This window comes from Oncorhynchus masou, unplaced genomic scaffold (assembly GCF_036934945.1).
Source record: "Oncorhynchus masou masou isolate Uvic2021 unplaced genomic scaffold, UVic_Omas_1.1 unplaced_scaffold_6065, whole genome shotgun sequence".
NCBI classification, from domain to species: Eukaryota; Metazoa; Chordata; class Actinopteri; order Salmoniformes; family Salmonidae; genus Oncorhynchus; species Oncorhynchus masou.
Genome location: NW_027016871.1, coordinates 2785 through 17134, shown reverse-complemented (window position 1 = coordinate 17134; position 14350 = coordinate 2785). Strand labels below are relative to the sequence as shown.

Sequence of the window (14350 nt, the reverse complement as noted above, 5' to 3'; positions counted from 1 at the left end):
GGCATTATAAATCTAATACCCGAACCACTTCACAAAGCATTATAAATCTAATACCCGAACCACTTCACAAAGCATTATAAATCTAATACCCGAACCACTTCACAAAGCATTATAAATCTAATACCTAAACCACTTCACAAGGCCTTATTAATCCAAATAAATGAGCCTCTGCATCAAAAAAGCTATTGAATATTCTCAGAAACCCCTAGAAGAAAACCAACCCCATGATATTAGGTAATGACAGTCTTTGATTATTGTTATAAATCCTTCCTTAGTAGTCCGGAAACAAAACAGAGATGTTGTTTAACACCCAGAGTGAGACACACCCGCAGACAGACCTGTCACCTCCCACCTCCCATAACTCACCCTGTTGTTCCTATGAGAGGCCTGTGGGTCAGTCATCCATGCTCCAAACCGGGTGCCAGATGTCTTTATTGTTACAGGTCCAGTGATTTTCATTAATTTCCCACATGCTGTTAAATGAAGAAATGCAGCGATTAGACATACTGTTTTTTCCTCCACTTCATACTACATTTCTCAAGACAATGTCATGCCTGCGCCACTGTGAAAGTTTTACAGAACAACGCTGTACTTCTTAAAACCAGGCTTGGCGGAGACAAGCACACACTAAAGCTCTCGAACTCAGACGGTCATACCGGACTCAATTAATTGGCCATAGGTATTGACTGCATGTGCAAGCTGTTTGGCAAATACTGCTTTGTGGTCTCCCACGTGGTATCGCAGAGTTTTATATGAGCATTTACAACTGATTAATTACTGGGTTTTGCCCACGAGGTGGATATTGATCTGGTTCTACTCAATGGGTTATGCCCACGCGGTCGATATTGATCTGGTTCTACTCACTGGGTTTTGCCCACGCAGTCGATATTGATCTGGTTCTACTCACTGGGTTTTGCCCACGAGGTGGATATTGATCTGGTTCTACTCACTGGGTTTTGCACACGCGGTCGATATTGATCTGGTTCTACTCACTGGGTTTTGCCCACTCAGTCGATATTGATCTGGTTCTACTCACTGGGTTATGCCCACGAGGTGGATATTGCTCTGGTTCTACTCACAAGGTTTTGCCCACGAGGTGGATATTGATCTGGTTCTACTCACTGGGTTTTGCCCACGCAGTCGATATTGATCTGGTTCTACTCACTGGGTTTTGCCCACGAGGTGGATATTGATCTGGTTCTACTCACTGGGTTTTGCCCACGCAGTCGATATTGATCTGGTTCTACTCACTGGGTATTGCCCACGCAGTCGATATTGATCTGGTTCTACTCACTGGGTTTAGCCCACGCAGTCGATATTGATCTGATAACTCACTGGGTTTTGCCCACACAGTCAATATTGTTCTGGTTCTACTCACTGGGTTATGCCCACGCAGTCGATATTGATCTGGTTCTACTCACTGGGTTTTGCCCACGCAGTCGATATTGATCTGGTTCTACTCACTGGGTTTTGCCCACGCAGTCGATATTGATCTGGTTCTACTCACTGGGTTATGCCCACGTAGTCGATATTGATCTGGTTCTCCTCACCGGGTTATGCCCACGCAGTCGATATTGATCTGGTTCTACTCACTGGGTTATGCCCACGCAGTCGATATTGATCTGGTTCTACTCACTGGGTTATGCCCATGCAGTCGATATTGATCTGGTTCTACTCACTGGGTTATGTCCACGCAGTCGATATTGATCTGGTTCTACTCACTGGGTTTTGCCCACGAGGTGGAAATTGATCTGGTTCTACTCACTGGGTTTTGCCCACGCAGTCGATATTGATCTGGTTCTACTCACTGGGTTATGCCCACGCAGTCGATATTGATCTGGTTCTACTCACCGGGTTATGCCCACGCAGTCGATATTGATCTGGTTCTACTCACTGGGTTATGTCCACACAGTCGATATTGATCTGGTTCTACTCACTGTGTTATGCCCACGCAGTCGATATTGATCTGGTTCTACTCACCGGGTTATGCCCACGCAGTCGATATTGATCTGGTTCTACTCACTGGGTTTTGCCCACGCGGTCGATATTGATCTGGTTCTACTCACTGGGTTTTGCCCACGCAGTCGATATTGATCTGGTTCTACTCACTGGGTTATGCCCACGAGGTGGATATTGATCTGGTTCTACTCACTGGGTTTTGCCCACGAGGTGGATATTGATCTGGTTCTACTCACTGGGTTTTACCCACGAGGTGGATATTGATCTGGTTCTACTCACTGGGTTTTGCCCATGCAGTCGATATTGATCTGGTTCCTCTCACTGGGTATTGCCCACGCAGTCGATATTGATCTGGTTCTACTCACTGGGTTTAGCCCACGCAGTCGATATTGATCTGATTACTCACTGGGTTTTGCCCACGCAGTCGATATTGTTCTGGTTCTACTCACTGGGTTATACCCACGCAGTCGATATTGATCTGGTTCTACTCACTGGGTTTTGCCCACGCAGTCGATATTGATCTGGTTCTACTCACTGGGTTTTGCCCACGAGGTGGATATTGATCTGGTTCTACTCACTGGGTTTTGACCACGAGGTGGATATTGATCTGGTTCTACTCACTGGGTTATGCCCACGCAGTCAATATTGATCTGGTTCTACTCACTGGGTTATGACCACGCAGTCAATATTGATCTGGTTCTACTTACTGGGTTATGCCCACGCAGTCGATATTGATCTGGTTCTACTCACTGGGTTATGTCCACGCAGTCGATATTGATCTGGTTCTACTTACTGGGTTATGCCCACGCAGTCAATATTGATCTGGTTCTACTCACTGGGTTTTGCCCACGCAGTCGATATTGATCTGGTTCTACTTACTGGGTTATGCCCACGCAGTCGATATTGATCTGGTTCTACTCACTGGGTTTTGCCCACGCAGTCGATATTGATCTGGTTCTACTTACTGGGTTATGCCCACGCAGTCGATATTGATCTGGTTCTACTCACTGGGTTATGCCCACGAGGTGGATATTGATCTGGTTCTACTCACTGGGTTATGCCCATGCAGTCGATATTGATCTGGTTCTACTTACTGGGTTATGCCCACGCAGTCGATATTGATCTGGTTCTACTCACTGGGTTTTGCCCACGCAGTCGATATTGATCTGGTTCTACTCACTAAGTTTGCCCACGAGGTGGATATTGATCTGGTTCTACTCACTAAGTTTGCCCACGAGGTGGATATTGATCTGGTTCTACTCACTGAGTTTGCCCATGCAGTTGTGCAGCCTGCTGTCCAGTCTGAGGACCCTCTGGTAGAGCTCGTCATAGTCGTATGCCCCCATCTCCTCCTGAATAGCTGTGAGCACCATAGACAGGTTCCTGATCTCCTCTTTAAAGGAGGAGATGAGCTGGGCGTCTGTCTTGTACTGCTCCAACACAGGGATCAGAGGCTGCAGCTCATCCATCTTGTTCTTCAGCTCCTGAAGCAGACAACAGATGGACACAGAGACATAGACATACACAAAGACAGAAACAGAGAGAGGCACAGATACAGGCACAGAGACAGACACAGAGACAGGCACAGAGACAGCCACAGAGTCGGGCACAGAGACAGAGACAGACACAGAAACAGGCACAGAGACAGAAACAGGCACAGAGACAGAGACAGGCACAGAGACAGACACAGAGACGGGCACAGAGATGGGCACAGAGACAGAGACAGACACAGACACAGAGACAGACACAGAAACAGGCACAGAGACAGAGACAGGCACAGAGGCGGGCACAGAGAGAGAGACGGGCACAAAGGCGGGCACAGAGACAGAGACAGGCACACAGACAGAGACAGGCCCACAGACAGACATAGGCATGAGACAAAGACATGCACAGAGACAGACACAACGTAACAGAGACAGAGAGAGGCATAAAGACAGAGACAGTAAAAGAGACAGAGACAGTAACAAGGACAGAGAAAGGCACAGAGACAGTGACCATGACCGGAAACAGGCACAGTGACAGTGTTAGTGACAGAGGCAGACATAATGGTAGAATGGAAGAGAAGAGGCCATAATGGTAAAAGATAAGAGAGAGAGGACATAATGGAAGAATGGAAGAGAAAGAGAAGTCCATAATGGTATAAGATAAGAGAGAAGAGGACATAATGGAAGAAGAGAAGAGAGAAGAGAAGTCCATAATGGTAGAAGATAAGAGAGAAGAGGACATAATGGTAGAATGGAAGAGAGGAAGCCATAATGGAAGAAGATAAGAGAGAAGAGAAGTCCATAAAGGTAGAAGAGGAAGCCATAATGGCAGAAGAGAAGAGATAAGAGGCAATAATGTTAGAAGAGATGAGAGAAGAGTCCATAATGGTAAAAGAGATGAGAAGATAGACTTGGCCATAATGGTAGAAGAAAAGAGGCCATAATGGTAGAGGAGAAGAGGCCATAATGGTAGAAGACAAGAGGCCATAATGGTAGAAGGAGAGGAGAGAAGAGACTAGGTCATAATGGTAGAAGAGGCCATAATGGTAGAATAGAAGAGGCCATAATGGTAGAAGGAGAGGAGAGAAGAGGCCACAATGGTAGAAGAGAAGAGGCCATAATGGTAGAAGAAAGAAGAGGTCATATTGGTAGAAGAGAAGTGGTCATAATGGTAGAAGAGAAGAGAAGAGAGAAGAGTCCACAATGGTAGAAGAGAAGAGAAAAGAGACTTGGCCATAATGGTAGAAGAGAAGAGGCCATAATGGTAGAAGAGAGAAGATGCCATAATGGTAGAAGAGAAGTGGTCATAATGGTAGAAGAGAGGAGAAGAGAGACTTGGCCATAATGGTAGAAGAGAAGAGGCCATAATGGTAGAAGAGAAGAGGCAATAATGGTAGAAGAGTCCATAATGGTAGAAGAGACGAGAGAAGAGGCTATAATGACAGTAGAAGGAGAGGAGAGAAGAGGCCATAATGGTAGAAGAGAAGAGTGAAGAGTGAAGAGGCCATAATGGTAGAAAAGTAGAGGCCATAATGGCAGAAGTGGAGAAGAAGAGACCATAATGGTAGAAGAGAAGAGGCAATCATGGTAGAAGAGAGGAGAGAAGAGAAGAGGCCATAATGGTAGAAGGGGAGGAGAGAAGAAAAGAGGCCATAATGGTAGAATGGGAGGAGAGAAGAGAAGAGGCCATAATGGTAGAAGAGAAGAGGCCATAATGGTAGAAGAGAAGAGGCCATAATGGTAGAAGAGGCCATAATGGTAGAAGGAGAGGAGAGAAGAGGTCATAATGGTAGAAGGGGAGGAGAGAAGAGAAGAGGCCATAATGGTAGAAGAGAATGTGCCATAATGGGCGAAGAGAGAAGAGCCATAATGGTATAAGAGAAGTATCCATAATGGTAGAAGGAGGCGATAGAAGAGGCCATAATGGTAGAAGGAGAGGAGAGAAGAGGTCATAATGGTAGAAGGGGAGGAGAGAAGAGAAGAGGCCATAATGGTAGAAGGGGAGGAGAGAAGAGAAGAGGCCATAATGGTAGAAGAGAATGTGCCATAATGGTAGAAGAGAAAGAGGCCATAATGGTAGAAGAGGCCATAATGGTATAAGAGAAGTGTCCATAATGGTAGAAGGAGACGATAGAAGAGGTCATAATGGTATAAGGAGAAGAGTGAAGGAAAGCGGCCATAATGACAGAAGAGAAAAGAGACTTGGCCATAATGTAGAAGAGAAGAGGCCATGATGTAGAAGAGAAGAGGCCATAATGTAGAAGGAGAAGAGAAAAGAGAAGAGGCCATAATGGTAGATGAGAGAGAAAAGAGACTACGCCTTAATGATAGAAGAGAAGAGGAAATAATGGTAGAAGGAGAAGAGTGAAGAGAAGAGGCCATAAAGGTAGAATAGAAGAGAGAAGAGAACATAAAGGTAGAATAGAAGAGAGAAGAGAAGAGGCCATAATTGTAGAAGAAGAGGAGGCCTGTCTGCTCAGGTGACGTGGTCAAGAAAATCACCTGGGCCTATTTATAAACAATGTTCTGTACTTGAATGTATCCTAGTGGTGTAATGTTCTGTACTTTAATGTATCCTAGTGGTGTAATGTTCTGTACTTTAATGTATCCTAGTGGTGTAATGTTCTGTACTTTAATGTATAGTAGTGCTGTAATGTTCTGTACTTGAATGTATCCTAGTGGTGTAATGTTCTGTACTTTAATGTATCCTAGTGGTGTAATGTTCTGTACTTTAATGTATCCTAGTGGTGTAATGTTCTGTACTTGAATGTATCCTAGTGGTGTAATGTTCTGTACTTTAATGTATCCTAGTGGTGTAATGTTCTGTACTTTAATGTATAGTAGTGCTGTAATGTTCTGTACTTGAATGTATCCTAGTGGTGTAATGTTCTGTACTTTAATGTATACTAGGTGCTGTAATGTTCTGTACCTGGAAGTTCCTGGTTATAATGGTCTTCCTGTCGTCTTCTATCTGTCTGAGCGTGGTCTGGAGCCCTTTCATCTGATTCTCCATCTTCATGACGTACTGGAAGTCCCTCTGGGTCCTCAGGTTCAACACCTCAATGGACTGGGACATGTTCTGCACCTGGACCAGAGAATACAACTGCCTCCAATATGTTCTGGACTACAGCAAACAGAAGCACATTCAATATGGTAGGTGTTGTGTTGATTATATGGTAGGTGTTGTGTTGATTCTATGGTAGGTGTTGTGTTGATTCTATGGTAGGTGTTGTCTTCATTCTATGGTAGGTGTTGTCTTCATTCTGTGGTAGGTGTTGTCTTGATTCTATGTTAGGTGTTGTCTTGATTCTATGGTATGTGTTGTCTTGATTCTATGATAGGTGTTGTGTTGATTCTATGGTAGGTGTTGTGTTGATTCTATGGTAGGTGTTGTGTTGATTCTATAGTATGTGTTGTCTTCATTCTATGGTATGTGTTGTCTTGATTATATGATAGGTGTTGTGTTGATTCTATGGGAGGTGTTGTGTTGATTCTATGGTAGGTGTTGTGTTGATTCTATGGTAGGTGCTGTCTTGATTCTATGGTAGGTGTTGTGTTGATTCTATGGTAGGTGCTGTCTTGATTGTCTTGACTGAAACATGGCTTAAGCCTGATGAATTTACTGTGTTAAATGAGGCCTCACCTCCTGGCTACACTAGTGACCATATCCCCCGTGCATCCCGCAAAGGCGGAGGTGTTGCTAACATTTACGATAGCAAATTTCAATTTACAAAAAAAAATGACGTTTTCGTCTTTTGAGCTTCTAGTCATGAAATCTATGCAGCCTACTCAATCACTTTTTATAGCTACTGTTTACAGGCCTCCTGGGCCATATACAGCGTTCCTCACTGAGTTCCCTGAATTCCTATCGGACCTTGTAGTCATAGCAGATAACATTCTAATCTTTGGTGACTTTAATATTCACATGGAAAAGTCCACAGACCCACTCCAAAAGGCTTTCGGAGCCATCATCGACTCAGTGGGTTTTGTCCAACATGTCTCTGGACCCACTCACTGTCACAGTCATACGCTGGACCTAGTTTTGTCCCATGGAATAAATGTTGTGGATCTTAATGTTTTTCCTCATAATCCTGGACTATCGGACCACCATTTTATTACGTTTGCCATTGCAACAAATAATCTGCTCAGACCCCAACCAAGGAACATCAAAAGTCGTGCTATAAATTCACAGACAACACAAAGATACCTTGATGTCCTTCCAGATTCCCTCTGTCTACCCAATGATGCCAGAGGACAAAAATCAGTTAACCACCTAACTGAGGAACTCAATTTAACCTTGCGCAATACCCTAGATGCAGTTGCACCCCTAAAACCTAAAAACATTTCTCATAAGAAACTAGCTCCCTGGTACACAGAAAATACCTGAGCTCTGAAGCAAGCTTCCAGAAAATTGGAACGGAAATGGCGCCACACCAAACTGGAAGTCTTGCGTCTAGCTTGGAAAGACAGTACCGTGCAGTACCGAAGAGCCCTTACTGCTGCTCGATCATCCTATTTTTCTAATTTAATTGAGGAAAATAAGAACAATCCGAAATTCCTTTTTGATACTGTCCAAAGCTAACTAAAAAGCAGCATTCCCCAAGAGAGGATGACTTTCACTTTAGCAGTGATAAATTCATGAACTTCTTTGAGGAAAAAATTGTGATTATTAGAAAGCAAATTACAGACTCCTCTTTAAATCTGCGTATTCCTTCAAAGCTCAGTTGTCCTGAGTCTGCACAACTCTGCCTGGACCTAGGATCAAGAGAGACGCTCAAGTGTTTTAGTACTATATCTCTTGACACAACAATGAAAATAATCATGGCCTCTAAACCTTCAAGCTGCATACTGGACCCTATATTCCAACTAAACTACTGAAAGAGCTGCTTCCTGTGCTTGGCCCTCCTATGTTAAACATAATAAATGGCTCTCTATCCACCGGATGTGTACCAAACTCACTAAAAGTGGCAGTAATAAAGCCTCTCTTGAAAAAGCCAAACCTTGACCCAGAAAATATAAAAACTATCGGCCTATATCGAATCTTCCATTCCTCTCAAAAATCTTAGAAAAGGCTGTTGTGCAGCAACTCACTGCCTTCCTGAAGACAAACAATGTATACGAAATGCTTCAGTCTGGTTTTAGACCGCATCATAGCACTGAGACGGCACTTGTGAAGGTGGTAAAGGACATTTTAATGGCATCGGACCGAGGCTCTGCATCTGTCCTCGTGCTCCTAGACCTTAGTGCTGCTTTTGATACCATCGATCACCACATTCTTTTGGAGAGATTGGAAACCCAAATTGGTCTACACGGACAAGTTCTGGCCTGGTTTAGATCTTATCTGTCGGAAAGATATCAGTTTGTCTCTGTGAATGGTTTGTCCTCTGACAAATCAACTGTAAATTTCGGTGTTCCTCAAGGTTCCGTTTTAGGACCACTATTGTTTTCACTATATATTTTACCTCTTGGGGATGTTATTCGAAAACATAATGTTAACTTTCACTGCTATGCGGATGACACACAGCTGTACATTTCAATTAAACATGGTGAAGCCCCAAAATTGCCCTTGCTAGAAGCATGTGTTTCAGACATAAGGAAGTGGATGGCTGCAAACTTTCTACTTTTAAACTCGGACAAAACAGAGATGCTTGTTCTAGGTCCCAAGAAACAAAGAGATCTTCTGTTGAATCTGACAATTCATCTTAATGGTTGTACAGTCGTCTCAAATAAAACTGTGAAGGACCTCGGCGTTACTCTGGACCCTGATCTCTCTTTTGAAGAACATATCAAGACCATTTCAAGGACGGCTTTTTTCTATCTACGTAACATTGCAAAAATCAGAAACTTTCTGTCCAAAAATGATGCAGAAAAATTAATCCATGCTTTTGTCACTTCTAGGTTAGGCTACTGCAATGCTCTACTTTCCGGCTACCCGGATAAAGCACTAAATAAACTTCAGTTAGTGCTAAATACGGCTGCTAGAATCCTGACTAGAACCAACATTTTTTATCATATTACTCCAGTGCTAGCCTCCCTACACTGGCTTCCTGTCAAAGCAAGGGCTGATTTCAAGGTTTTACTGCTAACCTACAAAGCATTACATGGGCTTGCTCCTACCTATCTCTCTGATTTGGTCCTGCCGTACATACCTACACGTACGCTACGGTCACAAGACGCAGGCCTCCTAATTGTCCCTAGAATTTCTAAGCAAACAGATGGAGGCAGGGCTTTCTCCTATAGAGCTCCATTTTTATGGAACGGTCTTCCTACCCATGTCAGAGACGCAAACTCGGTCTCGACCTTTAAGTCTTTACTGAAGACTCATCTCTTCAGTGGGTCATATGATTGAGTGTAGTCTGGCCCAGGAGTGGGAAGGTGAACGGAAAGGCTCTGGAGCAACGAACCCCCCTTGCTGTCTCTGCCTGGCTGGTTCCCCTCTTTCCACTGGGATTCTCTGCCTCTAACCCTAATACAGGGGCTGAGTCACTGGCTTACTGGGGCTCTCTCATGCCGTCCCTGGAAGGGGTGTGTCACCTGAGTGGGTTGATTCACTGATGTGGTCATCCTGTCTGGATTGGCGCCCCCCCCCTTGGGTTGTGCCATGGCGGAGATCTTTGCGGGCTATACTCAGCTTTGTCTCAGGATGGTAAGTTGGTGGTTGAAGATATCCCTCTAGTGGTGTGGGGGCTGTGCTTTGGCAAAGTGGGTGGGGTTATATCCTTCCTGTTTGGCCCTGTCCGGGGGTGTCCTCGGATGGGGCCACAGTGTCTCCTAACCCCTCCTGTCTCAGCCTCCAGTATTTATGCTGCAGTAGTTTATGTGTCGGGGGGCTGGGGTCAGTTTGTTATATCTGGAGTACTTCTCCTGTCCAATTCGTTGTCCTGTGAGAATCTAAGTGTGCGTTCTCTAATTCTCTCCTTCGCTCTCTCGGAGGACCTGAGCCCTAGGACCATGCCCCAGGACTACCTGACATGATGACTCCTTGCTGTCCCCAGTCCACCTGGCCGTGCTGCTGCTCCAGTTTCAACTGTTCTGCCTTATTATTATTCGACCATGCTGGTCATTTATGAACATTTGAACATCTTGGCCATGTTCTGTTATAATCTCTACCCGGCACAGCCAGAAGAGGACTGGCCACCCCACATAGCCTGGTTCCTCTCTAGGTTTCTTCCTAGGTTTTGGCCTTTCTAGGGAGTTTTTCCTAACCACCGTGCTTCTACACCTGCATTGCTTGCTGTTTGTGGTTTTAGGCTGGGTTTCTGTACAGCACTTTGAGATATCAGCTGATGTACGAAGGGCTATATAAATGAATTTGATTTGATTTGATTTGATTCAATGGTAGATGTTGTGTTGATTCTATGGTAGGTATTGTCTTGATTCTGTGGTAGTTGTTGAGTTGATTACACAGGGAAACCCAGCCCTGAGCTGCCCAGAGCCTACCAGATTAACTAAATACCTTCTATGCTCTCTTTGAGGCAAACAACACTGAAACATGCATGAGAGCACCAGCTATTCCGGACGACTGTGTGATCACGCTCGTCATAGCCAATGTGAGTAAGACCTTTAAACAGGTCAACACTCACAAGGCCGCAGGTCCAGACGGATTACCAGGACGTGTACTCTGAGCATGCGCTGACCAACTGGCAAGTGTCTTCACTGACATGTCAACCTCTCCCTGACCGACTCTGTAAAATATACATGTTTCAAGAAAGCCACCACAGTCCCTGTGCGCCAAGAAAACCTGCCTAAATGACTAACGTCCCAAGGCACTCACATCTAGATCCATGAAATGCTTTGAAAGTCTGGTCATGGCTCACATCAACACCATCATCCCAGAAACCCTAGACTCACTACAATTCGCATACTGCCCCATCTCGATTGCACTCCACACTGTCCTTTCCCACCTGGTCAAAAGGAACACCTACGTAAGAATGCTGATCTTTGACTACTACAGCTCATCACTAAGCTAAGGACCCTGGTACTAAACACCTCCCTTTGCAACTGGATCCTGGACTTCCTGACGGGCCGCCACCAGGTGGTAAGGGTAGGCAACAACACATCTGCCACGTTGATCCTCAACACGGGGGCTCCTCAGGGATGTGTGCTTAGTCCCCTCCAGTTCTCCCTGTTCACCCACAAATGACTTCAACACCATCATTAAGTTTTGCCAATGACAGAACGGTGGTAGGCATGATTTCCGACAACGATGAGACAGCCTACAGGGAGGAGTTCAGAGACCTGTCAGTGTGGAACCAGGACAACAACCTCTCTCTCAATGTAATCAAGACAAAAGAGCTCATCGGGGACTACAGGAGAACGCCCCCATTAACATCGAGCGGGCTGTAGTGTAGTGGGTCGAGAGCTTCAAGTTCATTGGCTTCCACATCACTAACACACCATCATGGGCCAAACACACCAACAGAGTCGTGGCGAGGGCATGTCAATGCCTATTCCCCCTCAGGAGACTAAAAAGATTTGGCATGGATCCTCAAAAAGATCCTCAGATACTCAAAAGTTCTACAGCTGCACCATCGAGAGCATCTTGACTGGTTGCATCGCCACTTGGTATGGGAACTGCTCGGCATCCGAGGGTAGTACGTATGGCCCAGTACATCACTCGGCACAAGCTTCCTGCCATCAAGGAACTCTCTATTCCAGGCGGTACCGCACGGCAAGTGGTACCAGAGCACCAATTATAGGTCCAAAATGCTCGTTAACCTCTTGAAACTCCCCATCCCGGATCCGGGATTGTGACTAAGCTTCAGGCTCATTAGCATAACGCAACGTTAACGATTTCTGAAAATCGCAAATAAAATTAAAATAATGCGTTTGCTCTCAAGCTTAGCCTTTTCTTAACAACACTGTCATCTCAGATTTTCAAAATATGCTTTTGAACCATAGAAATTGACTAATTTGTGTAAGAGTATGCAAAGCTAGCATAGCATTTTGTGTAGCATGTAGCACGCAACATTTTCACAAAAGCCAGATAACCAAATAAATAAAATCATTTACCTTTGAAGAGCTTCTGATGTTTTCAATGAGGAGACTCCCAGCCACATACCAAATGCGCAGTGTTTCCTGAAAGCGTCTGTGTGTAGGAGAAATCGTTCCGTTTTCTACATTGCGCCTGGCTACCGAAACGAACCGAAAATGCAGTCACCTACAACGTGAAACTTTTTCCGGATTAACTACATAATATCGACCGAAACATGGCAAACGTTGTTTGGAATCAATCCTCAAGGTGTTTTTTCACATATCTCTTCATTGACATGCAGTTCTTGGAAGCTTGCTTCTCTCTCTGTGCCCCATGGAAAAATACTGGCAGGTGACTTTTGAGCACCAATTTCGGCGCAGGACACCGGGCGGACACGTGGTAAATGTGGTCTCTTATGGTCAATCTTCCAACGATCTGCCTACAAATACGTCACAATGCTGCAGACACCTTGGGGAAACGACAGAAAGGGCAGACTCATTCCTCTTGCGTTCACAGCCATATAAGGAGATCATGAAAGACAGAGCCTCAAAATCCTTGTCATTTCCTGGATGCCAAGTCATCTTGGTTTTGCCTGAAGCTCACGTTAAAGGGCACGCACAGAGAAGATATTTGTATTTCTGGACACGTCAGAGTGTTTTCTTTCGAACAGTAGCAATTATATGCATAGTCGAGCATCTTTTTGTGACAAAATATCTTGTTTAAAACGGGAACGTTTTTCTTCCAAAAATGAAATAGCGCCACCATAAGTGTAAGAGGTTAACAGCTTCTACCCCAAAGCCATTATTAAACTGCTAAAAAGTTAATCAAATGGCTACCCGGACAATTTTCATTGACCCCCCTTTTTTGCATTGCTGCTACTCGCTGTTTATTATCTATGCACATTGACACGGTACCAAACCCCCCTGTACATGTATATAGCCTCATTGTTGTTCATTGATTGTGTAACTTTTATTTCTTGCTTTTTGTAAAAAAAAAATGGAAAAAAAATATTTACCAAATATTTTCTTACTTAAAATATTTTACTCAAAATAGTTTTTCTGAATTGTTGGTTAAGGGCTTGCAAGTAAGTAAGTAAGGATTTCACATTAAGGCGTTGTATTTGGCACAATTGACAAATCAAATGTTTTTCTATTTGAGTCATGGGATTACCTTTGAATGGAATTACACCCATTTTTCCAGTCTACAAGACACTATCAAAACCCAAGCCTACTGTACTTGATGGTAAGAGCACACACTGTTGCCACTAGTGGCTGGACAGACCAATTCCGAAGTCAATCTCGTGTGATCTGCCTGAGCTGACATGGGGGCTAACTGACTGACTATCAGGGAAGAACTGCTGACGCACACCAAAATGTTGAAATTGCACCTAACGCTCAACAGTAAATTGAGACCCTGACTGAGTTACAAAAATGAAAATACAGTATATACTTATTTCATTTGGGGGGTTGGGGGCCCCCTAGCAGACACAGGGCCCTGGAGCCGGCCCTGATAGAGAGAGTATGTACTGTATGTGTCTGTATTGCTTTGTGTGTGACCTTCTCCAGTAGCTGGCGGAGCTGTCTTCCCTTGGCGTCTCTGGAGCAGAGGTTCTGTTCAGGAGCCACCACCGTGCAGATACACCGCCCGTCAGTATCCTGAGCTGAGCTGTACACCTGCCAGCCCTCCTTAGGCCCGATGGTCTATACACACACACACACACACACACACACACACACACACACACACACACACACACACACACACACACACACACAAACAAGAAAATATCAGTGAAGGGAATCAGTAATCTGGATAAATGACGTTGGATGACAGACAACATTTTTCAGTGTGAGCTGGTAGCTAGATAATCATATAGCTAGTGATAGAAAGTGATAGTATACCGTGCCTTGCAAAAGTATTCATGTCCCTTTGG

General features: G+C 44.5%; 1 protein-coding gene across 1 annotated transcript; it reads right to left on the bottom strand.

Moving 5' to 3' along the window:
• Window positions 1-366: 366 nt before the first annotated feature.
• On the bottom strand, window positions 367-14085 carry LOC135539295 (noelin-3-like; the record flags this gene model as incomplete). The annotated part of the gene is made up of 4 exons (XM_064965120.1): window positions 13974-14085; window positions 6373-6528; window positions 3224-3443; window positions 367-473 (listed from the first exon to the last, which is right to left on the bottom strand). Coding segments are annotated over exons 2-4 (474 nt in total), but the record flags the coding sequence as incomplete, so codon positions are not given.
• Between the last annotated feature and the right edge of the window lie 265 nt (window positions 14086-14350).